At 43.5% G+C, this 26,841-nt stretch overlaps 1 protein-coding gene across 3 annotated transcripts; it reads left to right on the top strand.

The window, feature by feature from the left end:
• Window positions 1-40: 40 nt before the first annotated feature.
• On the top strand, window positions 41-26,482 carry slc38a12 (solute carrier family 38 member 12). Of its 3 annotated transcripts, none has more exons than XM_086133475.1 (10): window positions 41-334; window positions 1,169-1,225; window positions 1,901-2,022; window positions 2,455-2,536; window positions 2,613-2,709; window positions 2,992-3,075; window positions 8,893-8,992; window positions 9,789-9,885; window positions 18,153-18,246; window positions 22,234-26,482. In XM_086133475.1, the coding sequence occupies exons 2-10, from the start codon at window positions 1,181-1,183 to the stop codon at window positions 22,995-22,997; spliced, it is 1,485 nt and encodes a 494-aa protein (XP_085989601.1). In that variant the 5' UTR covers window positions 41-334; window positions 1,169-1,180; the 3' UTR covers window positions 22,998-26,482. The 3 variants fall into 3 exon arrangements, with proteins under 3 accessions (XP_085989601.1, XP_085989602.1, XP_085989600.1); XM_086133476.1 differs by having other exon boundaries at window positions 1,165-1,225; window positions 2,616-2,709; XM_086133474.1 differs by having other exon boundaries at window positions 1,165-1,225.
• The last annotated feature ends 359 nt before the right edge of the window (window positions 26,483-26,841 follow it).

The raw sequence follows: 26,841 nt of genomic DNA, 5'->3' as shown, positions 1-26,841 counted from the left end.
CAGCCACTTGCGTGTTATTCAAGGTAAAAGCCACGCCGTGGAAAAGTGAGCGCTATTCACTTATTTTGAAAATCCAAAGCGGAATCACTTCTTGTGAACCCTAAACTGCTTCTTTGGTTGCTGACCCGCTATGCGAGCCCGGAAAGTGTCACTTTTTGCGAATTTTCACTGTCCGTGGACCACATAAACGGCTCATGTTGCAACTCAGGAGAGAGTTTCTAGTTTCGCGTGGACCTTGCAGGCTGGTCGGTGTGCTTTTGTCCCGGCTGACGGCTCGGAGCGAAGTGCTAGCCTGTTAGAGGCTACCTGCAGCTAGCAAAACACTGCAAGACAGGTGAGCTGTTTACTTTCTTTATCAATCAGGTGACCTCCCTGAATAGATCAGGAATACACTGTTTTTTTGTTTTTGTTTTCCGACAGGTACAATGAACTTACATTTTTAAAAAAAGAAAAAGAAAAAGGGTGACAGGTACCAAAGGAAGAAAGGCAGGCAAGGACTTTTAAACAAAGTAATGGATGCAAAAAGAAGGGAGGTGGAAAGGAATGAAGAGGAATAACTAGGTCAGAGGTGGAAAGGAAGGATATAAAATGAAAGAGGAAAGGAAGCGAAGAAGGTGGAAGAAGGGAGTTGGTTGTTACCTAGGTCTGAGGTGGAAGTATGCGAAATAAAAAGCAGGTCTCAAATTAAAGAAGAAAGATAGAAAGCAAAGTAGGGCGCAAAGAAGGGAAGGAGGGGAAAAGCAGGTAGGGCACAAGGAAAGAAACGAGAAAAGAACATTTAGGCAGTAAAAGGAAGGATAGACACGTAAATGAAAAACAGGAAGAGGAAGAAAAAAGGTCTGACTGAGGTGAAAGACAGAAATGAAGGATGCACGGATAAAAAATTGCTGCGACAGAAGAAGGTACTTGAAGAAGGAATAACTAAGTTGTTAGTGAAAGCATTGCTGGTCAGCAAAGACACTCTGAAAGCCGCCGAAATTACAGTATTAGGAAAAAAGTAAATCGGAATACTGAATACAATGATTTGTCGAGGAATGTTTTACGTGGGTTAAATTGGTGTTCAACCTACTAGCAATTGGCCATTTTGCATTGAAGGTGCCATTTTCTCTCACCTGAATGTCATCCTCCTCCCAATTTTGTTGTTTGTTTTGCTTTCGTCGTCAGGTAGATCTCGTCAACCATGGCAGGTGGAATCACAGACACGGGGGAGCCCTACTCTGCCTTTGTGAGTATTCTTCCTAGAAGCATTCCTTTTCTTCCTGCGTTTACTGTTCTCTTAAAGCCTTTTATGACATCGAAGCACACGCTTCTTTGGAGACGCGATTGCTCAATGCGATAATGAAGAGGAAGCTAAAGTGCTGAAGAGCATCCTCTCGACGGGCCCGCGCTTTGAATGATTCAAGCTCTCTGCAACCTGATAGAATCCTTCCTGAGTGTCCAAATAACAAAAGCATGAACCAATCATCTCTAACAAATGCACTTAACAAGCATTCATTCATTCATTCATCTTCCGTACCGCTTGATCCTCACTAGGGTCGCGGGGGGTGCTGGAGCCTATCCCAGCTGTCACCTGGGCAGTAGGCAGGGGACACCCTGAATCGGTTGCCAGCCAATCGCAGGGCACACAGAGACCAACAACCATCCGCGCTCACACTCACACCTAGGGACAATTTAGAGTGTTCAAACAGCCTGCCACGCATGTTTTTGGAATGTGGGAGGAAACCGGAGCACCCGGGGAAAACCCACGCAGGCCCGGGGAGAACATGCAAACTCCACACAGGGAGGCCGGAGTTGGAATCGAACCCGGTACCTCTGCACTGTGAAGCCGACGTGCTAACCACTGGACTACCGCGCTGCCCCCACTTAACAAGCAGATTAACGAAATGGCTATCTGGTGCAGGTGGGTCTGGTGTACATGTTCAACCTGATTGTGGGAACGGGAGCGCTCACCATGCCCAGAGCCTTTGCCACGGCCGGCTGGGTGCTAAGTTTGGCGCTTATTTCCTTCCTGGCGTTCATGAGGTGAGTGTCACGCTTTTGGCCCAAGTGCCACATTTTCACATCTCAAAACCTTTTGCCAAATGATTCATTTTCCCCCCAATACTTTTGTCCACTCTTTCCAACATTTTCAATCTTCTAAGGCAGGCGTCTCAAACTCATTTTTGTCACGGGCCACTTTTGAGTTACGTCTTCCCTCGGAGGGCTGTTATGACAGTGAAACCACAAAAATGTTTAATTGCATTATCACATTATTACTTGTAAGGGCAACAAAATGATTGCAAAATCTCAATCTCATTTATTAAACATGACAATGTACATTTCGGTACATTTTTTTAGCTAGGATCTTGCTAGTTGACGCACGATTTTCTTTCAGGGGCCCACAATAGCCCATGTTTTGTGTGTGGTGTACCTAATGAAGTGGTGTACCTAATCAAGTGTCCTAAAACTCTCCAGTTACATGACAACCACCTTCGTGATCGAGGCCATGGCGGCGGCCAACGCGCAGCTGCGATGGAAGAGGAGAGAGCAGGACGAGGTCATCCTAATTCATATCGTGCACCATTTTTTTCGGAATAAGTTCTGTATTAACGATGGCGTTGTCGGTTTACCAGCAGATCCGTGACAACGACTGCACCTCGGACTACTCGGACGATGACAATGTGGCAAGGGGACGGGGTGAGCCCGAGACAAAGCCCATCTTGTCAGTTCGTAAGTGGTCAACATTGGTCAGCATTGGACCAAAGAGATGTCAATCATTCGAGCAGCTTCCTGATTGGTCGTGTTTGCACAAAAGTTTTGGGGCGTATACAGTCAGGGACGATATGCCGTTTTGCTCATAATTGTTACTGAAAATATTGGGACACGAACAGTTGAAAGTAACGCGGAAGTAATGTAAGCCATTACAAGTCAGTAACTCATGAATTTTAAATTGAAATAGATTTGTAATAGGTGACATTCTTTCTGTAATTTATACTTCTCTGCCTTCCCCAGAACGTTCTGGCGGTCCCGTGGACTATTTTGACATCGCCGAGCGCGTGGAGATGGGCCAGATGGCGTCCATGTTCTTCAACAAAGGTAAAGATTCTCGCCGGCGGGCCTCCACTGCCGTCCCTTGTCTGTCCCGTCGGTCACCTTCCACACCCGAATGAAATTCTATAAACGAGTCTTACCTTCGCAATTGCCAAGACAAGAGGTGTCATTAGGAAAGGACTGCACCCTCAAGTGGTAATTAGCTCATCATTCTGACACTAGTGGTGTGTTAGAGTCTCACACACGTACAAGCATGCTCACACGCACATGCATGCACGTATGCTCTCCGGCCAGCAGGGGGCGCGCTGAGCACACATGCTTGATAGGCCGTATTATTGGAAAAGGGCAATTACTGTATGTAGGAATAAACACACCCGCAGTTGTCTTTGTGGTTGGAATCATGCAAGAGAGAAAACATGGAATGCTGTCCAGAGGGTGACCCAACTCAGGTGATCAAGGGTTATAATTTTTAAAACAGAAGGATTGGGGCAGGGCATTAAAAAAAACCCCAAAACCCCCCCAAAAAGAAACAATGTGAAATTTGTAAAACAGTTAACTTTAATCATAACATTTATTTTAATGTTTTAATTGCATTACTTCAACTTCATTATTTAGTTCTCCTATTGTTTTAATAAATCCAAAAAGGATGCAATGTTCTATGTAAAATGTGTACGCTATTTTAATAATCAAATCATTCATTTTTGAGTTTTAATTGTATTAATTAGAATTATTAACCAAATAAAAAAAATTGAAAATAGTGACATTGTGTATGTTACATTTGAGAAATAATTAATTTTAATATCATAATAAATCATTTTTTAAATTATCCATCCATCCAATATTAAAAGTTTAAATTCAATTATTATTATTCATACTATTTTTTTTAATTCTTGATAATTAATTTCAAAGTAATTCACATTTATTTTTAAAACGTAATCCATTTTAATCAGGTATTTTCATGTTTTATACTTAATTAACTATTATTGTATTATGTGTTATGAAAAAACACAAACTTAATGCAAATCACAAATGTACAGTCGGTGACAGTTACTTGGATAAGTGAGTGTGTAAACAAGCCACATACTGCTTCACCAATCCAAATACATTGTAAAATGTTCATAGCTTACATGACAGCTTCCAAGTCGATTTTGGAGTGCAACAATTCAGCAACGAGTCGCTTTGAAGAGAAGCGTGTCAGGCAAGTGACGATTTAATCCAGATGGACTCGGACAAAAACCGAAATTGCAACAGATTACGGGAGTAGATATGCGTGCACGTGCGCGCGTGGCGACAGATGCTTGCCTCCGATAACGTGTGTATTTACACTTTCTCGGGGTGAGAGAGTCTGCAGAAAAAAAGGCGAGCACCCGTGTCATTTTGGGATTCCCAATGACATTTTACGAAACCTCACAAAAACTCAATCTTGGTAAGTTTTTTTGGGGAGGATGGGTGGGTCAATAATACTCTCCAAGTATGAAAAACAAATGAGAATGCCAGACAGAGGAATGTGATTAAAAATAATCACAAAAAAATTGAAATAAACGTCTAAATTGGATGTCTGGCTGATAAAAAAAATTGACCTAAATTTTTTTGGGTGATTGCATTAATATACCGGGCAATGACCTACTGGATCCAGTAGATGGCGCTCTAGTAAGATGTGTGCTGAAGTTGGTATCTGCTTTGTGATGCTCTTCACCGCCACCTGCAGGACTGGAGTAGAAGCTACATCTGAATCGATGCTTTTCCATTGAAATCAGTGGAATCTTCAAGTATCAGGCCAATTAGAGAAGTGAAAATTGAAGGAAATTGGACAAGTATTGGGACAACTACACAAGTAAATATGTGGATTTGTGGACAAAAGTATTGGGACACAGACGGCAATTGGAAAAAGTGAAGAAAATATGGCATTTTAAATAAAAGTATTGGGACACCTACAGAAAGTGAAGTGCAGGAAAATGTGGACATTTTGGACAAAGTTATTGAAACAGTTACAGGCAGGTTTTGAACAAAAGTACTGCGACATTAGACAGGAAAGGGAGCGTGAGGAAAATGAGGCATTGACGCATACAGGACGTGAAGAAAAAATGAACTAAAATATGTTTTTGCACAAAAGTATTTGGGACACTTACTGGGAGGGTAAATCAGAATCAGAATCATCTTTATTGGCCAAGTATGTAGAACACACAAGGAATTTGTCTCCGGTATAACATGCTGCATTAGTATCATCGTAAGGCAGGAAAGTAGGAAATTGTGGAGTTTCGACATCCTGTTGCCATGTGGTGACAATTCTACCTTCTGCATCAATTTGTGTGTTGACAAGGTCGACTGGCGTCATGTTTCCTTGCTGCAGTGTCCTATTTGTGGGTATTTAGGGACAAAATGTGTGTGTGCGTGTGAGTATGCGGGTGGGCCGGGCAGCCGCCTCCGGGCTGGGCTCCATTTAGATTTAATTTGTAAATCTTCCCAAACGTACCTTCATCAAACTTTCCCTAGGATCTTTTCTCAGCAGAGACATCAGACTCGAAATACGAAGGCGAAGGTTAATGAGGACAAACTCTGCAATGAATCATTTGTGACCAAGCAATCGGGCTGAACGATTTTTCGGAAAATTGAGTAGAATTTACTAACCTGCAGATGTGGTTTTTTTTTTGTGTGTTTTTTTTTTAAAGAAGGTAATAAGAGACTCTAGAATGTAACCTCAACTTTGACTTTGTATTACGATGTCTTGTTTCAATAAATTGATATGGAAATAAGAATGTTACTAACATTAGGACCACTTTTGTCATTTTTATGTCTTTTTGTTTCTGGGAAAAAATGTTGCTAAAGGGGTCGCAAAAGTAGCTAAATTGGCAACACTGCAGACACAAGTCATAGCTCTTGCTTGCTACGTTGCTGGGACTAGCATCCGCACGTGTGCACATAAAATGAAAGCACACCTTTCAAAATAAATGCACAGGATAGTTTATGTTTGACTTTGGACTTCATGGTCACTATGAGGGCTGCTGGGCAGAGTCTTGAAGGTGGCCCCCGTAGGAGGTACTTTTGCACAGATCCGGTCTCAAGCATATTTCTTAAGTCTTACTTACTCCCATTATTGCTTTGATAGCATTTGATTGTGTAGCGCCTTTTGTAGCCGAAGAGTGGGAATGTAATGGAGTTGCCTGTCCTCTGTTAAGAACTTAATTAAAAAAAAAGAAATTGCCGCCGTGAGGCTGTCATCGCGGCTGTCAGTCAATTTGGCGCCCCGCTGATGGACGGCGGCGACCACTCGGGACGTCACTCTCCGCCACGTGCGGCATGTGGCGCTTGCTAATTGTGATTGGGGCTACGGACTCTCTTCTAATTCAGCGGAGAAGGTTCTGGATTTCTGGTTGGTCGTTCTGTCTCAGTTTAAACTCCAAAGTCGAGCGATTGACTTTTAGACTTATGCAACCCCCCTTGTTTCTTGCTGGTGCCTGTCACGCAGAACAGCAAACGGCGGCAATAGAAACCAATCCCTATTGTAAGAGACAACCTGAAAGGGGATAATGACTCAGATTCATATTGAGTTGAGTACGGTTCCGGATTGCAAGGCCGCCGTGTCGTCTGTGTTCCTACCTATAAAGCCTGAAAGTTCTTCAACCCCCATCCCATGTCTGTGCCTTTCACGCATAACAGCAATTGAGGGGGGAAAAGGTGTAAACTTTTCAACTTTCTTTTGTGTGACAAGGGTCTGAGTCACTGGAGGTATAGAATGTTCCGACTTTCTTGTCCAGAGTTCTGCCTTCAAATTTGAATGTTGAGTTCTTTAATCCTCCCCATTCCTCATGGGTCCCTTTCACACAGGATGACAGCTTTTGGAAACTGATTCAAACTTGGCTGAGAAGGTTCTGGATTGTAGGGTTCAGTCTTTCTATCGCAGTACTTTTCATGCAAATCATCAATCCACCAGAGGAAAAGTAAAATTCCCATCTTTGTTGGCAGCGTGAAAGGGGCTATTGACTGGATTTCCAGCCCGTTAACTTGATGAATGTTTGTTTACGTTATCGTTTAATTTTTTTTATTGTTTAATTCCTCAACTTGTTGTTTTGATTGTCGAACCCATTCAGGGTTTGATGCTGTAAACCTGCCATTTTTTTTTATTCCTCCTCACTGGGCCTACCTTGACTTTCCTCTGCGGTAATCAAAGAGCTGACCGTAGAACCCGTTCTTTGCCTCGCCCAGCGAGCGTGATGGATGAGGGGGGTCACTCCGATGATCATTGCTGTGTGATGATAACTAGGATGTTGGGGGGGGGGGTGTTTAACGTGAGGGCAGATGGCGAGGAATAAAAGTTTGCCCTTGCGTCGGGGAGTTGATTTAATTACGTCTATTTCATATTTGCGCTAATGAGACGGCGCGCATATTAAGAAAGGGAACACGCACGTTCGCCTTGTTTGTCCGCCAACATCATTTCCGCATGAACTGTTTGCTCCGACGGTGCCGAGGACGACCACACCGGTGCTGCTTGATTAAGAATGTCCACAAGTGCTTCCCATTGTACACAACTCCTCTTGATGGGATTTATTCACGTGGACTTTCCAATATGTGGCTTTCATCACTAACTACATACATGTCGAGTTGTCACGTCCAATGCTGCCGACAAGTCTTATTCATTTTTATTTGCTTTCACATCTTTATTTTTCAGATGCATAGAGTTGGAGAATATGTGGTTGTAATACAATAAACCTCCCTTCATCGAGGGTTCCAGGTTCAGGGTCCAGGTTTTTTGTGCAGATATTTTATTTATTTATTTATTTGGGGAGGGTGGTTAAAACTCTTATGTTCTGCCTCCTGTTTATATTTGGTGTAATTTCACTGTCACCCACTAGATAGCGGCACAATATTTGTGAAAGAAGAGTGAAAATAGTATTTCAAGGTCAGCCTAATTTTTGCAAAACAATGTCAAGTCCTCTTCAATCCTGCGTTTTATGCCCACGGAGAGTGACGACCAAGTTCATTTAGAAATGTACATCTTTGGGCATGAATATGAATGTATATTGTCAGATAAGTTTGTGTGTTTGGAAAAAACTGATTTATTCACTGTAAACAGAGCATTTGAGATACTGTAACTGGTTAGCATCTTGGCCTCACAATGTGGAGTTTGCATGTTCTCCGCGTGTGGGTTTTCTCCAGGTATTCCGGTTTCCTCCCACATTCCAAAAACATGCATCTACCATACATTAATGGAGCACTCTAAATTGTCCATAGATTGTGAGATTGAATAGTTATTCGCCTATCTGTGCCTTGCGATTGGCCTACAACCAATTCAGGGTGTACCCCACGACTGCCCCAAAACAGCTGGGATATGCTCCAACACGCCGGCGACCCTCATGAGGATAAATCTGTTCAGAAAATGGATGGATGATAGTTTAAAGTCTGAAAAAAAGTGCCATAAATGCCATAAAACCATGCCTAGGGAGTATTTAAATAGGGTATTTTTATATCGCAGATTTCACTTCTTGATGTGTTGGTGTGAAACACATTTTCGCTGTAGTTCTTCTGTATTGTAAAATAACTGGTCTGACCAATCTCGCTGCTGCTCACGTTCCCTCCAATTTTTATCCCTTGATCATCAAAATCATGACCGCTGCCTGTGTGTATACAGATTCCTTATTTCTACTTGTGTAGTCTTTTTGCTCCTTTTTGCCGCTATTACCGCTGCCTCACATTCCCTCTTGTATATTGTATTTATGCATTCATGTACATTTTGCCATATCCATATACAGTAATTATTCATCCAGGCGTGCCACGACCTCTCATTGTACTCATTCTGTCTGCTGTCCAAAAGGAATTTTCCCCATGACATGACCAACAATGTCTTCTGGCGATGTTGTCTTCTAGTGGGTGTCAACATGTTCTACATCTGCATCATCGTGTACCTGTACGGCGACCTGGCCATCTACGCCGCAGCCGTGCCCATTTCCCTCATGGAGGTGGCCTGGTGAGCATCCCCTATATCACTTTTTCCCGCGCCTTCGTTGTCTTTTACTGCCGGATAAAACCTGCATATAAAGTCATTTTATAGCTGGACCCCGCCTCGACCCGCCAGCCTCTCCTCCTCCATTTTGGAAGGCTCGTTCGCTCACGTGCGTTTTGGCAGGGCCGAGCAGCGGCGTCCTCGGCTCCCCGCATTCCCACACCATTGTTGTTGTCGTTCCTGTTTGTGGAGACAATAATGGCGAGCTGACTCCATCTGACCCCGCCCCCTGCAGCCGCCGCTGCTCCCGGGAATCTCGCTGGTGTTCCGTTTTTATTGCCACCATGCTTTATTAAGAAGGCCCGTCCGCACAAATGCACATTGTGTGGTTTCTCGAGGCGTGATGGGAACGTGCTTTCTTTCTTTAATCCTTCGAAAGAGATAGACTGCAATAAAAAGAAAATTATGTCCTTTACACACAATACACATTTCGCTAAATACCTCCTGTGTAAATGAATACACTCCAAACAAAGCAATGGAGCCTTTACACTGGCTGTCAGAGAGCAATTAGAGGACAATTCGAGCTTGTAGCATCATTCGACTGCGATAGCAACATGTACAGTATACAATGATGTTGTCAAAATGAGAACTATATTGTGTGTCGCCTTTGAGAAGTAGCTCAAACGAAATTGCATTTTGTAAAAGCAGACAAAATTGAATATAAAATCAATAAGAAATATTTTAATCAAATCATCTACTGAAAAACATGGTTTGAAGACAGTGTTTTCATTTCATTTGAATAATGTGTTGATTTCTTCAGCGGAAACCATTCATGCAGTGCAGGAGCTGTGAAGTACAACGACACCGATGCATGCTGGGGCTCGGTGACCAGGAAAGATGCCTACAGAGTCTTTCTGGTAAGTCGTTGCTTCTTATTGCCGGGGTTATATTCACCGGCCTACACGTGGCGGTGATACAAGCGTCCAGTCCGCCGACGACTACAATCTTTTTTTTTCCTCCCCCCCACTAAAATTCTTACACAATTCTAATTGTTTTCATTATCTTCCATTATTTTCTTCACATGCAGCTTCTACAAGTACTTTTTTGTTGTTGTTCTTGCTCCTTTCTCGTGATGGGGCTTCACCTCCCATCCAGGAAATTCGTGTTTTATTTGAGTTGAGATGCTCAGTTAAATAATTCACCACTGACTGAGCTTTGTTGAGCCATCCAGGAGCATCCTGTTAGCGTGAAAAATACCCACTGACCCCTCCACCTTCCCGTTCTTCGCCTCCACGTCAGAGGACGCTGGCCTGAAGAGACTCACCAGTCTGTCCAATGACCAGTTTAAATAATTGACCACTCCCTATCGGCAAGTAGACGTGTGTGTGGCGGGGAATCCATGAAAAGCTTCCTCGCGCTGCATCCAAGCAGACTCCTCCGAATCCCTGTTGAGATCTCCAAGGTCTTGATGACCTTCAGTCTTTAAAAGGGGCCAATAGTTGGAAAGTTGGCGAGTCATTCTGAGCCGTGAAGCAGACCAGCGATGCCTTCGCTTCATCGTTGGTGTGGCAGACTGACTGACACCTTTTTGATGCCAGGAGAGAATAAGAAAGAAGAATTAATGATGCAAGTTTGTCTTTGAAGGACCCCTGAAAATATGCCTTAAGTGGTTGCTTCAAAGCAAAATGGCAGACTTCCTGTGTGCTTCAAGCATGGCTTCTTGAGACTTTTTTGTGGGTCTATTTATGATAAATATGATTACTAAGTGAAAGTGGCTCCAGGGGCTGAATTTTAAGAAAAAATTAGGTTAGATGCGACTAAGCCGATTGAGGCTAAAACAACAGGTCCAAATCAAAATGGTCAAATTCCTGTTTTTTTTCGGACCTGGCTCTTTGAGACTTATTTTGTGGGTCGACTAACGATAGATACCCACAAAATTTCATTGGCAACATGAAATTTTGTGGGTATATTGGGCTAAATTTTGCTCCAATTTAGCCCATGGAGCAAAATTTCATGTTGCCAATGGAATTTTGCTCCATGGGCTAAATTCTCAAAATAAATTGTAATGTTTAGTTTGAGTGTGGATCATTCAATTCAAACCAAAATGGCTGACTTCCTGTGTCTTTTCTACTATGGCTTCTTGAGACTTTTTGCGGGTCCATCCATGATAGCTGTATCTATGAATTTTCACGTTGCTAAGTGAAACAGGCTTTGGGGGATATTTGATTTTCCGCCAAAAATTCTGCAGGCTGCTAAAATGGGATATATTTCAAGATCTGCATGACACGTAAAAGTGTCCGTAATTCCCGCTAATCTACGCTGGCCTGAATGAGTCTGCGTCTGATTTATTTCTTATTAAATGAGAAATATGGCGGCGGCGTTGAAGGGGACACAAAACGGCGGGAATAAATCATAAGTCAAACGGCGGGCGTCGGGCAGAATGTAAATGAGCCTCCTGCTGCCGCCGTTCATGTTTAACAATCAGACCGTGAACGCGGGCCGACGATGAATGCGGCGAACATAAAAGCATCCTGGTTTATTAAGGACCCGAGTAAAACGACACGACTACACTGGTGTCGGGGCCATCAATCTTTGGCTTTTTAGAGGATGCTTAATGTTGTCAGTCATCATCCAACCGCTTTGTTAACTTCTCCCTCTCACTCAGGTTGGATTTTTATTCGACGAGTGCACGTTGTAATACGCTTTTGTTCGCCAGCAGCGCTGATGATTTGTCCTCGCGGCCTTGATTGAAAAGTCACTTTCCAAAAGGTTGAGATGAGGAATTGGTGGTCATTTTTCATCCAAATTGTTCATTTTCAAATCACTTAATAGACACTTTGATGTCTTTGGTTGCTGCCCTCTGGCTGAACTTGAGCTTCTCGTTTCCCCCCCCCCCCCCCTTCAGACACACCATTGATCAAGGCAAGTCAAATACATTTATGCATTTTATAGATGGTACAGTGAAACTCCTCTACAACGAAACCTACATGGGCGAAAATTGGAAACATTTTAATGCATGAAAGCCATTCCCACTTTTCTGCTCGCCCTACGATGAAAAGTCCCCCTGTTCCGTTATACGAAATCTTTTTCTCTGCTCTTGCCTCGCAACGAGATTCACTGCAACGAAAACAAGCCTTCCGCAAAAGTTTAATCCAACCTCAGCATGCCACAGCGACCTCTACTGCTTCATTTGGAAACGGCAACAGCAACCACCACACTGGTTTACACATGTGCAGTAGTCCAGGAAGTATTTGTTATTGTTAGTTTCAGATGCAGCATGAACGTTGCATTGCAAAAACGGACCTTTGCAGACCAAGTAGTGAAGAAAAGAACCTCTTAAACGCTTGAAGACAGGATAAAAGTAATAAAAATGAAAGATGGAGGAAGCAAAGTAAAAGACATTATGCAAGAAATTGATGTAAGTGAATGCTTAAAATTAACTTTACCCCAACACGTAGGACAGTGGCCGCACAATGTAAATGGAAATATTTACATGAAGATAAGCTGCCAAAAATGTGGCGTCAGCATAAAGTGCATATAGCGCATTGATCCCCCCCCTGATATATTGATATATTGATCGTAAATTTTGCAATTTCTTTCACTTTTTTTTTCTTTCTACACTGGCTATATGAAGTGTCAAATAAGTGTATGCTCATACTTATGCACTATTGGAATAAAAATAAAGAGTACACATGCATTTGTGTGTGTGTGTGTGTGTGTGTGTGTGTGTGTGTGTGTGTGTGTGTGTGTGTGTGTGTTTACATCTGAGATAAAATTTGCTACAGTGAAAAGCCGCCTGTTGTGAAACATTTCTTGCTGCAAACAAGATTTCGTTGTAGAGGAGGTTCACTGTATTTTCATTTGGGATGTTTTGATGGTCATTTTTATTAGTGTCTTCCATTGGTTGGTTTGGCTAGTTTGGTACAGATCATTGGTATGTTCCGTTGCCAATCTTTTGCAGTCTGCGTGCTGCTGTGCAACATTTAAACATTTTGGATCATTGTACTTTTGTTGGACCTTGTTAGCTTTGCGTTCCTTGCAGATGTGTGTTGCACATTGACATACAGACTGATTAGTATTGGTGCTATCAGCTAGCTTTTGCTGTTTTATGTGACACAACAGAAAGTGCCCGAGCTGGGCAGAAGCTGCTAAGAGGATCAATTGGCTGTGATTTTCTGCGCTGATTGATTCCACTGAGGCAGCGTAGCTGGAATGTGGCGGGAGGCGGTTGCGTAACCACGCCGTCCGCCGTTGATCTCGGCCTCTTTAGTGCCGCAATGATTGCAAAGATTAAGACGCGGATGGTGGTATGTTTCGGGGGGGGGGGGGGGCTAAGTCTCCAATTAAACCCTGGCACGTCCTAGTTTGTCCCCTGCCTTTGGCGCATTTCGCTCGCCAAGTGGCGGGCGGCGTGCTCTGCCTCGCGCCACTTTAAAGAAGGATTTATGGCCCCCTGTATGTGTGTGTGGGGGGGGGGGGATCGGGGGGGGGGGGGATCAATGCGCTATATGCACTTTATGCTGACGCCACATTTTTGGCAGCTTATCTTCATGTAAATATTTCCATTTACATTGTGCGGCCACTGTCCTACGTGTTGGGGTAAAGTTAATTTTAAGCTGCCCTCCCTGTACACGGCACTGCTGATTGATGAACTCACTGCTAAATGTTTTATTCCATGGAGCCTCATTGACCTTCATTCCTTGCGGGAGCCGCCATTTTCGATCTTGGCCACTCACTTGCTGCTTTTGTCCTGTTGATAGTGTGTGTGTGTGTGTGTGTGTGTGTGTGTGTGTGTGTGTGTGTTAAGCCTGTGTAAATGTGTTCCACTGTAGCATATTGAAATCACAATTAATGTCTACTTTATACCTTTTTTATACTTATACCTGTATTTATGTGTATACCCGTTGAATTTAACACAAAGTATATACCATCTTAATATCGAGACATACAGTAAGTCGTAGGCCTACAAGAAATACTTGGTCATCACTTTGCAGAGTTTGTCTTTTGCGGGACGTAACCACACATTAAATGAATGATTACTGTGTTTCCATAATATTTTATGCATGTAACATCTAATCCGTCCATTTTTATGTGTAAACCACATTAACATTATATTTAATGGTGTGTGTGTGTGTGTATGTGTGTGTGTGTCATGTCACTTACTTCATCATATTTAATGACAAAACTTTCTAAAATTCCTTACTGAAAAGTTTGGGTTGAATTTACTGAAAAAAGACACTTTTAAGTCAAGCATGCCTTAACTTAAAAAGTGCATCCGCATCCAGATGATTTAATTGTGTACAACCACTTGACGAAATAAAACTTGCTCATATCAACGGTTACGCCCTCCTCCCATGGAGCATATATCGTGTCCGCAAGTTCCACACGCCGCTAATGCAGCATAATTACGCCCTGTGCGCTTGACCTTGACCAGCAGTGCAACATCTGCGTCAACATTTAAACAGCAGAAGGCAGAGTTGAGTGGAAGAAGTTGTTTGACGTCGAGGCGCGGTGCAGCCGAGCGCTGCAAGGAGACGTCTGACGTACAGATGGCTTGATGGAGATAATCGCAGTAGGTGCCAAACTTGTTGGAGCCACGGGGGAGGGGTGGGAGAGCTCAAGGCGAACTCAAGGTCAATCATGGATGAGTGACAGGCGATTTAAACAAACAAACCAAAAAAAAAAAAGACATTGTAGGAGAACTCAATCCATTCCTTGATTTGCTTGCATTTCAAAACAGTCTTCCCAGAGGAAATGATCCCGCTTCCCGGGTCAAGCGTTTTTTTTTTTTTAAAGGATTTAATCATCAGCACAATGTTGAAATTCCGATGGATCGTCTTCATTAACGAAGCAGCAGAATTATTCATGGCTCTCTTCTGCCGGCGCTGCGCTGACCTCGCGAGCCGCCCGCCACCGCGACCCCGAGTTGATCTTTTCCCAGGATTTCAATTTCCATCGTGCCACTTAAACAGGCTGGCAAGCACCACGCTTTGCGAAAGGAGACACATCTTTTTTTATTTTTCAAACACCATTTCCACAACTTGCCAGTAATGGCCACATTGTGGTGCTTTTTGAAATGTGATTATTTTTATTTTTTTAAATTTTTTAAATGATCCGTCTGCCAGTTGTGATCACCGGTGAAGGTTACATCATCAGCATGATTGTTTTGTAAAAAAACAAAAATCTCATAATTTTCTTCAAAAAGATTTTTCCTCCCCCAATTTTTTTTTCACAGTGAAACATTTTCTTGTAAAATGAATTTTCTCATATTTTTTTTTACATGAAGTTGCATTTTTGTCCAAATTATCTATATTTATTTTTATCTAAATTTTTTCCCCCATAAAACTACATGGTCCCTCCATAAAAATACAAAATTATTTTTTTCTTGGTTTTCATAAAACGGAAATATTATTGTTGTTTGTTATTTAGACTTATAATTTGCATTTTCTTTCTAAAGATTTATTTTTGGGGGTAAAATGACAATTTTCTCATGCTGATTTCTTTTTTTTTTTTTAAATGACCACATTTTTCTCATGATTAACCCTCCATTAAATGAAAACGTTTCACTCAAATTAGATAAGAAAAACATTTCTTTTCTTGAATTATTGCAAGTATTAATTGAACTTTTTCGGGGAGAATAAATACAAAGTTTGTGATCCTTATTGCTGTACAAAAAAAAAAAAATCCCGTACTACTTACTGAAGTGGAACGAAAGGGCAGCTGATCGAGCCCATGAGTGCCGCACTGTACTACACTTAATACTTATACAGTATTTGCACATATGAGGGAAAACGAGTGATTATGCTTGTGAGTACTGCCAAATGAAGGATGAAAAGTAGCTTTTTTTAAAAAAAATTATCCTTCAGCCAGTTGACAAGCTGTGATCACCGGTGAAGGTTACATCATCAGCCCCGGTGCGCTAAATGAGACGTTTCTTCCCCTGTCATCCGCAACACCTGCTCACGCACACGCCCGAGAGGCCAAACACGCGCATGAAGCTCAGCGAGTGAGCGCGTGACACAGACGTGGACGTCCAATTTAACTTCTGTCAAGCGCGCGAAGCGGACAACAAACAGACGGAAGGAAACGTGTGAGCGGCGCGGACGTTAACGCGACTTGAGCTGAGCAACACGCGTTGCAAAATTGTTGGGACAGCTGACAGGATGGGAAGGAAAATGGAGGTGCTCGCCGTGTCTCCTCCTCGCGGCGGGAGCTGCGGCGGCTGCCGTCTTCGTCGCACTCGGTTTGTTTTGCCCATTAAGATGTCGGGTCGGCCTGCCTGCCTGCCGGGTCTTTATGGCCCACTTTACGCTCTCTTCTTCTTGTCTGCTTCCTTCGCCCACTTCCCCTCCGTACATTTTCATTGTCCCCGCCTAACAATCGTTGCTGACCCCATGAAACCCTAACCCTACTTTGAAATCATCACCCTGGTTTGAAACCCAACTCTTAGTTTGAAACCCTAAACCTGGTTTAAAACCCTAACCTGACTTTGAAACCCTAACCTGGGTTTGAAACCCAATTCTGAAACCATAACCCTGGTTTGAAATTTGAATTCAAACCCCTACTTTGAAGCCCTAACCCTGGTTTAGAACTCTAATCCTAGTTCAAAACCACCCCATGAAACCCTAACCCTACTTTGAAATCATCACCCTGGTTTGAAACCTGACTCCTATTTTGAAACCCTGTACCTGGTTTCAAACCCTAACCTGGGTTTGAAACACAATTCTTCTTTGAAACCTAACTTGATTTGTTTTGACAATGAAGAGCAAGAGTCATTTAATCATGTGCCAAAACTGCAGTCCACACACACACACACACACACACGATGATTGACAGTTATATTTCTCACAGGTAGTCATCCTTTTAAACCCGTTCATCTCAACTTGTTACAAACTTCATTTCCGTTTTTTTTTTTTTTTTTTTACAAATGCATCTGGTCCGCCGAAACATTTCTTTGTTGTTTGATTTTCGTGATGCGCGCTGATATTTCAGTCCTGCGCTTGACTTTAGCGTTCTTCTCTATGACATGCCGTCTTGGCAGGGGCCAGTGACCTTTTTGATGAGGAGCTAATTGAATGAAGCACAGATCTTGTATCCATCAGTGCCTTGGTCACCTTTGCAGTTTCTCATCTCTGACTCAGCGGTTATTGCCTCTCGTGCCGAGGCTGTGCTCTTGGGAATATCCAAGTTGCCGTCACCTCAACACTCGGAAGCGGACGCTTTAAGATTCAAATATAAGATAAGATAAGAAAACCTTTATTTGTCTCACAATTGGAGAAATTCCCAATTTACAGCAGCAAAATTACGAAAGGGAGAAAGTAGAAGACAAAAAGTCTATGAATAAATATAAAATATAAATATAAGCATATTAAAAATGAGTGAGTGGGGGCTATTCAATAGCCTGCAAAGGCTGCCATTTTTATTTAAAGTGACAGATTATTATTATTTTTTTTTGTCAGAGCACGAACAGAATCCAATGAAAATTGAGCGCCCCAAGCCTGCTTCACGTGAAATTTGGTAGCCGACGTTTTGTCAAGTGTGGACCCACAAAAAAAAGCCTCAAGAACCGCTGCCTGAAAAGACTTATCTGTCCCAGATTTCCCTCTTCCCTGTTTTGACTTCAATCTCCAAACAAGCTTTTCCATTTTTTTCCCCTCCTCATATTCTCTGACATTTACTTTATGACCTGCGCGTCCAGTAAAGGAATGCTACTGACGGCTTTACAAGTTGTAGCCCATTAGTCTAACGCCGGAATGTAGACCTTACATGTGCTCTGGCCGCGTTCCCGGTTATCCAGTCGTTAAGCGGTAACGCAAAACGATGCCTTCAGACCAGCGAGGTGAATTTATGCAACATGTAGCTGATGGGCCAAAAACACACCGGAGCGTCATGGTGCTCATTTAGTGCAAATGGTGTAGATTCCACCCCCCCCCTGGATGGTTAGTCAGTCAGCCACCGTGAAACTTGATCATCATCAGCATGGTTCTTGATGATGCTTGCCTCCATGAAGCTTTATTGGCCTTTTTCTTGTGTCACTTTCCAAATAATTTTGGGAAAAAATAGAGGTTAGAAATGCAAAATTGTTGTTAAGTAGCCTTATAATTTTCTTTTGTTTTGTTGCTGTGTGAAACCCAAAGTGGTGCATCAGAATAATTGTTTTCCGCCCTGTATGTTTGTCCTACAGAGCGTCTTCACTCTTCTGTTAGGACCGTTCACTTTCTTCAATGCGCAGAAAACAAAATATCTTCAGATCCTCACTTCACTCATGCGCTGGATTGGTAAGTCTTTTTTTTTTCTTTTTCTACGATCCCACTAAAAACATAATGATGTCAACTTTCATCTTCGGTTGACAAAGGCGAGATGTTTCAAAGTAATAGACCACCATATTGATTCTGTACAAACCAAATTAAAGATGTAGTCATTTGAATTAAAAATAAATAAATAAAAATCATGCTTTAACCCTTTCAGGGACAGCGGCTACTACAGCGGACAGTTTATCATGTTATCAGATTACGGGGTGCATGAAAGGGCAATTTGTAATTTGGAAGACGTGCCAGAAGTAACCATCTGATTAAAACAAACAAACAAACAAAAACAAACTCAAGTGCTGCCTCAAAGTTACAGGCGATCAGCCATTTTGGTTTGAATTGGTCAAAACACCCATCATCATAAAACAAATAAACAAGCAAATAAATAAATAAATAAATAAAATAGCCCTCGAAGCCAGTTTCACAGAGCATCATGAAATTTGGTGGGCATATCTATCAGGAGGAGGCCCACCAAAAAGTTGCAAGAAGCCTTATGCGGGAAGTTTGCCCCTTTGGTTTGAGGCAGCCATTTTAGTGTCATGTTGTAGTGTCATTTTTAGGGGTTCTTTGAATGTTTTGAAAATTCAGCCCCTGAATCCGGTTTCACGAAGCACCATTAATTGTAGTCAGCAGTTTTATCATGAGTTGACTCACCCCCCAAAAACCTCTCATGAAACCCCCCCCCCCCCCCAAAAACACAGGAAGTATGTCATTTCAGTTTTAAGCATCCATTTTAGGGTCATTTTGGTCCACACAGTGTGATTGCTAACAAAATTGAAGGCACTTATTTTCGACAGACAGGTCACACTTTGTTGTGAGTAATTTGAATTTGTCCTCAATGAGTGTGGAGCGTGGCAGGCAAGTTGGAAGAAATATGGAAATATGGAAGAAATAAAGTCATCGGCGTTGTGAAATTCTCCCAAAGTCCTTTTTTGAGCACTTCCATAGTCTCGACTTCCATAAATTCATGCTGGCCCCCCTCCGGTGGCGTTGAGGTGCGCCCATCAAAGGTCCGGTCCCACTCAGTGTCTCTCTGCTTCCTATCTCTCCTCTCATTCGTCACTCTGACAAGCTTGACGGGCCGTCCCACACTTGATTGAACTGTCACTCCCGGCCGCCTTGAAGGAAAGTCAAATGGCCGCAAACACAAAGTGGCGTTGGGGCAACTGATGTGAACGTGAGAGCAAGAGTGTGTCACTGGTTGAACCTTTCACTCTTGGTCCATCTTGATCCACTCACTTCCTTTTGTATCCTTGTACACTTCCTTCCTTCCTACCCTCCTGTCTCCCTTCCTTCCTTTCATAACATTCCTGCACGCTTCTTTTCCTTGAACCCTTCTTCGTTCCAATCTTAAGTTTTCTTCCTTCTTTCCCTTCATCCATTCGATCGTTCCTTCATTCCTTCCCTCCTTCCTACTTTAGGTTCCTTTTTTTAAGTGTCTTCTGTTGCTACTTTTGTCCCTCTGTGCACTCACCATCAAGTTTGGTTGTGTAGCTGTCAAGACCTCGCGTGCGACACGATTGTTGACTTCCATCCTCCGTCACCTTTTGTGATGTCAGGGTTAGTGGGCAGCTAGCGTGCCGCGAGCTCCGCCTCCCGGCCTCGTCCCAAGGCCTTGTCACGCCAGTTGCCGCTCGGCTGTCCTCAGTCACCCCCCTCGTCATGCCACACGTGGTCGTGTCCAGATTTGCAATCCGCAATTTCTGACTCCCTGGCGGGATCACATTGACGTTCCATAGTTTCTTCTTTTTTAAAATCTAACCTATTCCCCAAGTGTCCTCCTAATTGGCTAACTGAATAATAATCCATAACCACCGTATATAGTCTGCTTACTTGCTCATTAACTTAGTTCCTTGCTCACAATCAGGCTTACTAATTTACGACTAAGTCACTGGCTAACTCAGCAACTAACGAGCTCAACAAGGCAATCACAAACGTACTAGAGCAGGTAGCTTTAACTTTCCACTAACTAATTTACTGACTACCTCACCCACTAACAACATAACTGACTAACTCACTTGCCAGCATATATAGATGCACAATGACGCTCATCAACTCACTGACTTATTTACTCACTCTTACTAGCTAGCCACCAAGCTCACAAATTATCTTACAAATACTTAACACGCTTATTAACTCACCGACCAATGATCTCAGTACGAACTAGCCACCTCACTCACTCCTCTTCTCCCAACTTGCGTAACTACAATTGAGACTGATGACCCTTCACCGACACCTGATTATTCGATCACACCAATGCCAGGTCCTGTGAAGCGAACCTCCACCGAGGTGAGCCCATGGGCCGGCGATGTCTCCTCGAAGCATCCGTTGTGTGTGCTCTGTGTGTTTGGTGTGTGTGTGTTTGTTTGTCGGACACGGTCCTCAGAGGGCCGTGAAGTTGAAATATCAAGGTCACTGGCAGGCTTGCAAAGCAAAGATAAATCACACTGGCTGCTGCTAACAGAGCTAGCACGCTCAATTGTCCCCACTTGTGCGGGCATGCGTGTGCATGTGCATGTGCATGTGACGACTTTATCCTGACGGATATCTGACTGCTGCTGTTGGAATGAGAGCGCCTGATGGAGGAGGGAATCATGTGGACATCACAGATGGTTGGAGACATTCTTCTTCTTCTTCTTCTTCTGTCATCGTTAAGAAAGTAGCAGCCAAGAAAGGATAACCCCACTGTGCAGACCAAACAACCTTTGGCTGAAACATTAGCTGCTGCTCCACTCCAGTCCTGTAGGTGGCAGTAATTACAAAGTGGTTGTCAATGACCCACTCACTCAGCAACCTAATAACTGAGTTGCTCACTTGGTAGCTCAGTCCTCACTGATCAACCAGCAATTTACTATTTTCCTTGCTTACTTAATTAACTCACTAACCCAGTCATGAATGAAAAACTGCTCACTCACTCACTAATCTTCAGTAACTCACCCACTCACAAACTAAGTAACCCATACGCTGTCAATCATTAACTAGTCAGCCTGCCAATTATGTAACTCACTCAATTTCCAACTAACCAGCTAACTACTGTACCTCAGTGATTCACTTTTTGCCAGCTACCTAACCAACCAACTTGCCAAATGGCTCACTTTTCTACCAGCTAGCGGACTCAAGTCACTCACTAGCTAGCTAAATAGCAAACTCTCTAACCAACTCCCTCATTTACTGGCAAACACATTTTACCAAACAAGTCAGTCACCCGCTCGCCAGCTGACCTACGCTACCTCAGCAACACACTTACGTAGTAGCGACTAGCAAAACAACAGCTCTCACTTTGTACAAATGAGAATAATGTGCAATATGTTTATTATTATTGGCCTATTTTGTACTGCAACACCTGATTGAATTTTTAGGCTTTCTAGCAAATCACCTGTTTTGTACGAATGGCATCTTGTGATAAAATTACCATACAAAACAGTGAATAAATTACTAATTCAGGCACTTCATGCTGTATTTAATGTGCTTTTTTTTGGGGGGCGGGTGGTTGAAAAACATTGACTGCAGCGACGATGCGGCTCCGTCTTTTTATGGTGCACAATCAAATAAAAGCTCAAGCGGCACAATGCAGTAGTAATGCCACACGAATGAGCAACAACACTTCCGAGTGTCACAAGCATTTCCTTGCTCAATTTTCTTTCAATAATCTCCAATTTTAGTGGCTGCATAGTAGGGAGCTGTCACCATGCATGTTTTTTTTTTCCCTGTCAAGGCTGAGGTCAAAATTGACAGGTAATGAGCTCAAACATAAACAGTCCTACGTCAAATTCCAAGTCTTGATGAGGGCTTTGCATATCTAATTCTCATGTCACTGTGGTGTAGTATGTTGGCATAATCACTGAAAAACATTCTTGATGCAAAAATTCTCCATTCCCCATCAAATCTAATCACACGCAATTATATGTTGCCGACAGGTTGCGCTAATGCCATGTCTTGTTGGTTGTCCCCCACCAGCGTTCACCATGATGATCATCCTGGCGCTGTTGCGCATCGGCGCCGGCGCAGGCGAGGGCCGCCCCCCCGCCGCCTCCCTGGCGGGCGTGCCCAACCTGTTCGGCGTGTGCGTCTACTCCTTCATGTGCCAGCACTCGCTGCCTTCGCTGGTGACGCCTATTTCGAACAAGAAGCGCGTGGGCGTGCTGGTGCTGGCCGACTACGTGCTGATTCTGGCCTTCTACGCGCTGCTCTCCTTCACGGCCATCTTCTGCTTTGACAGCGGGCTCATCCACGACATGTACACCCTCAACTTCACAGACAACTGCCACGTCCTGGATATTGCCGTGCTGCGCTACTTCCTGGGCCTCTTCCCCGTCTTCACCATCAGCACCAACTTCCCCATCATCGCCGTCACCTTGCGCAATAACTGGAAGACGCTCTTCCACCGCGACGGCGGGACCTACCCGTGGGTGGTGGACCGCGTGGTCTTTCCGCTCATCACGTTGGTGCCGCCCATCCTGGTGGCCTTCTGCACGCACAACCTGGAGTCCCTGGTGGGCATTACAGGCGCCTACGCCGGCACGGGCATCCAGTATGTGGTGCCCGCCCTGCTGGTCTACCACGCCCGCCGCCACGTTGAGCCTGTGACTGCTCGGCACGCCATCAACCCACACCGCTCGCCCTTCCGCCACGCCTCCTGGGTGTGGTTTGTGGTGCTATGGGCCATCTTCTGCCTCATGTTCGTCACCGCCAACATCATCCTGACCGACACCAAGAAGTGACACGCCCACTTTGTGCCTTTATTTTTCTTGATTTGTACTTAACGCCTCCCCAACGATACTGCACGTCACTTTTCTATTGAAGGGATACACCCTGGACTGGTTGCCGGTCAATCACAGGGCACAGGTAGACAGGTTTGTATGACTTTGGGAAAAATACAATTGAAATGCCAACAAAATCTCAATCATGTGTTCACCAAATGCTAATTTGTGCTTCTGCACGGACGAATTGATGGCTCCCCAGGCACGACATGGGATTTTTTTTGTTGTCATGTTCTTAGATGGCCACAAAATGGAAATTTGTGACATAATACACTAAATCAGAGCACGCCATTCAAATTAGTGGCTGCCAAATAAGTATCACGATACTATTTTTGTGGCCACATATCCCTCACGTAATTTATGGTCATGAAATAAATAGCCACACAAATGGTTTGTTTATTGCCACAATTCGGCCATTCGATGCAGGTATACTCTGCGCACAAGTTTCTCATTTGTGGCCATTAAATAATTTTAAAAAACAGCACAAAGGGTTTGGTGTTATTTAACAGAAGAAAGTTTACAAAATTGTAGCGTTGATATCTACCAAACATTTCAGTTTCCCAACTTCACCACAGAAGAAGGGAAGTCACAATTCTTGTGAGCTGTTGTGTGTGTGTGTGTGTGTGTGTGTGTGTGTGTGTGTGTGTGTGTGTGTGTGTGTGTGCGTGTGTGTGTGTGTGCGCGTGCGCGTGCGTGTGCGTGTGTGTGAGGCGGCATGTCAAACACACGCACACACAAAACATTTACGTTGTGCTTGCTAAAAATTGCAGCGTTTTCCGAAAATGTTTATATCTGACCTTGGGAATATGTTCTTTGGCTGATGATTGAGTTCATTTTTATTGTTCTAATGAATAATGTTTTTTCGTTAGTGTTTGGACTTTATTTGGACACAGATGGATAGACAGAAGGAAGAGCGATGACAATAGGCAAAGAACAGCAGCAGCGGCAAAACACCTATATTGTTTGAGACGGCTAAAAAGGAAACAAAAAAGCAACCGGCATTGAAAGAGGAAAAAAAATAACAGGACCGAGAGAATACCAATACATCTCTATTTATATAGCGCTTTCACAACAGCTGCCGGTGTAACAAATCGCTTTACAGAACAGTTAACATAAAACAACAAAAATAATATAACGCAGAGCATAAAACATAATCGTAACCACAATTCCCGCATAGGTCTTGTTGTTTGAAGCAGTTGAAAAAGGTAGAGAATCAAAGTCTCCTTTCACCATGCTCCAAACGTGCATGACGTCCAAGGTGGCTGCTACATGCTAAGTTGGAACATAAAAGCAAGCTCAAAACCAATCAACCATTGGTGCTACTCCGTGTAAGAACTGACACCAAATGGAAAAAAAAAGCAAGAACGTGACATCATTGATGGTGCTTATGACTCAGATCTGTCAGACGAGCGTACAGAAAAGATAAAAACAATTTGGAAGGCTCGTTAGCATAGCATTTCATGTTCTTTGCATTCACGTCCATGAAGATTTGATGCTTCTTGTAAATGTCTATGCTTGGCCTTTAGTGCGCGCGCTAACGCTACGCTGGTAAAGGCTAAGCCAAATCACCGACCTTTACCAGTATAGCGCAAGGCGCCGCTCATTAGCGTGTCACCTGTGTCGCCCGTCATGGCTAAAAGGTCGCGTTCACCTTGGCGCCGCGAAACGCTAACGAGACGTTGCCGCCATCACCGCTAACAAGTATGGCGCCGCCGCCGCAACTCGTTTAATGGCTATCGGCAAACGAAAAGACAAAAATGAACATTTTCAGCCTGTCATGCTAACGGTCAATTATTTAACTTCAGTACTTGCTCCTGTGGACATTTGACCTGAACTCCTGGACAAATGCTGTACGAACAGTTTTTACTTTGCAGCTTTACGATTTTACTTGAGTCTCCTGGCTCTCATCGTGAAATGTAAAATCGGACTTATTTTCTGGCCGTAATCTTTCGATGCTCCCAGTCATCATTTACGTTCAGCAGGTTGCGATCGACTCGTCTTCGGCGGTTCATTTGTTTCCACCTTGCCTCTCACCAGCTGACCAATCGTTTTATCAACGAGACGAAGTTGCGCATCATCTTGCCGCGCTCCGCTCGCGACTGATCGTCCGTCAGCTCTCGACGGCGCGACAATCTCACCGATTACGGCGCTTCACACTCGTCCGACAGCTCGTCATCAACTCGTGTGCATGAGCCACCTCCACATTTTTGTCGCTAGTGCCTTTTCTTGTCAGCAAATCTCAAATTTTAAATCAACGGACCAACAGACAAACTAACAAACGAATGAACGGAAAAAAACAGACCAATAGAGCAAGACAACCCAACAAACAAACGCACAAATGGACAAACATACCAAATGAATGGACAAATAGACAGACGAAAAAGTAACTAATGAATCGACTAACAAACTAATGGATGGATCGACTGACATGAACGAACTACCGTTCGGGAGAATGGACCAAATACTGAACTAATAAATGAATAAACAAACGAATGGACAAACAAAGAAGCAGTGTAGCATTTTTGACGATCTTTTTTTAATGATACGATGGCCATAAACTGTCCTCTACCAAAATATTGTAAACTTTCTCACTAAATTGTGGATGATGAAGCAGCAGGTGGCGCTGTAAGCAAATCAACAAGTTTAGTTGCCCTTAGCTCGGTTGTCGTGGTGATCACCGCAAACGCCGCGAAATCATGAGACGTTCGGCCTCTCGGGTCTCATTGATGCCATGTTGTACCAAAGCAAAAATGAGAAAGACAACAACAAAAACAACAATGTGCTTTGCCGTTCCAAATAAAGTGTCCCCTGATCGCAGCTTTTCTATTTTGAGATGTCTCACTTTGGCAGATGCTTGAAGATGACGAGGGTGACACCTCTGTGATTTTTTTATTTTATTTTTTTGGGCATCCGTTCACGTTCACGTGTTTGTTCACCTTGAGCGGCCTTGAGGCAGATTGTAGCGCGTGTGGGATCCACGTCAAGGTGGCAGTGGCCATGACTGTTTGTTACTCACTGTCATGCTGTCACATTGCAACGGGAATTGATGGCCAGTGAGACTTACACACACACACATACACACACGCACACACGCATCCAGGTGAAATCCTTGGAGAGTCCACGTTTGGAGCCTCCGCCAAGGTTCAACGTGCAGGTGGCGCATCAATTAGCGCATTCGTGTTAGTGAATCACACGCCACCTGTGGAGTTTCGCAGGCAAACTTAAACATTCGAATGACTTTATGACCTCTGTCGACACGCACAAAGAAAAAAAAAAATCACAAAGGCGGGTGATTTGTTAGTGTATTTGTTGTTTAATTCGTTAGTGATTTGCTTGTCTTGTCCACACACAACATGGACAGTACATGATGTATTAAGGGACAATTGTCGAAAAAAAAAAGATTGCTATTGATAACGATGAATAAACATGACAATTTATTGATTTCATGATTGCCCAGCCCAAATGTCATCATATTAAACCAAACGTACACACACACACACACACACACACACACACACGATCACGCACACACACCCACACACACAGTATATAATGAAATTTTAATAAAACACACTGGGGGATTCTGATGCAAACACGCTGACGGTGATGATGAAACTCTGAGTAAAACGTGTCCACATTGGGAAAGCGTGTGTGTCTATGTGTGTGCAAGTGCACGCGAGCGTGTGCAGACGAGCGTGCCGGACGTGCTAATCAATGTGTGCGAAAAGTCAATTCTCGTTTCCGTTACGACGCCAGCGAGTAAATTAGCCAGTGGAGGCGGGTGCTCAAGAATCTATACATGGTC

Source organism: Hippocampus guttulatus, chromosome 16 (assembly GCF_054856545.1).
Source record: "Hippocampus guttulatus isolate MCC_2025c chromosome 16, RoL_Hgut_1.0, whole genome shotgun sequence".
NCBI lineage: Eukaryota > Metazoa > Chordata > Actinopteri > Syngnathiformes > Syngnathidae > Hippocampus > Hippocampus guttulatus.
Note: the sequence above shows the minus strand (reverse complement) of the source record. Positions and strands in the feature narration are given on the sequence as shown.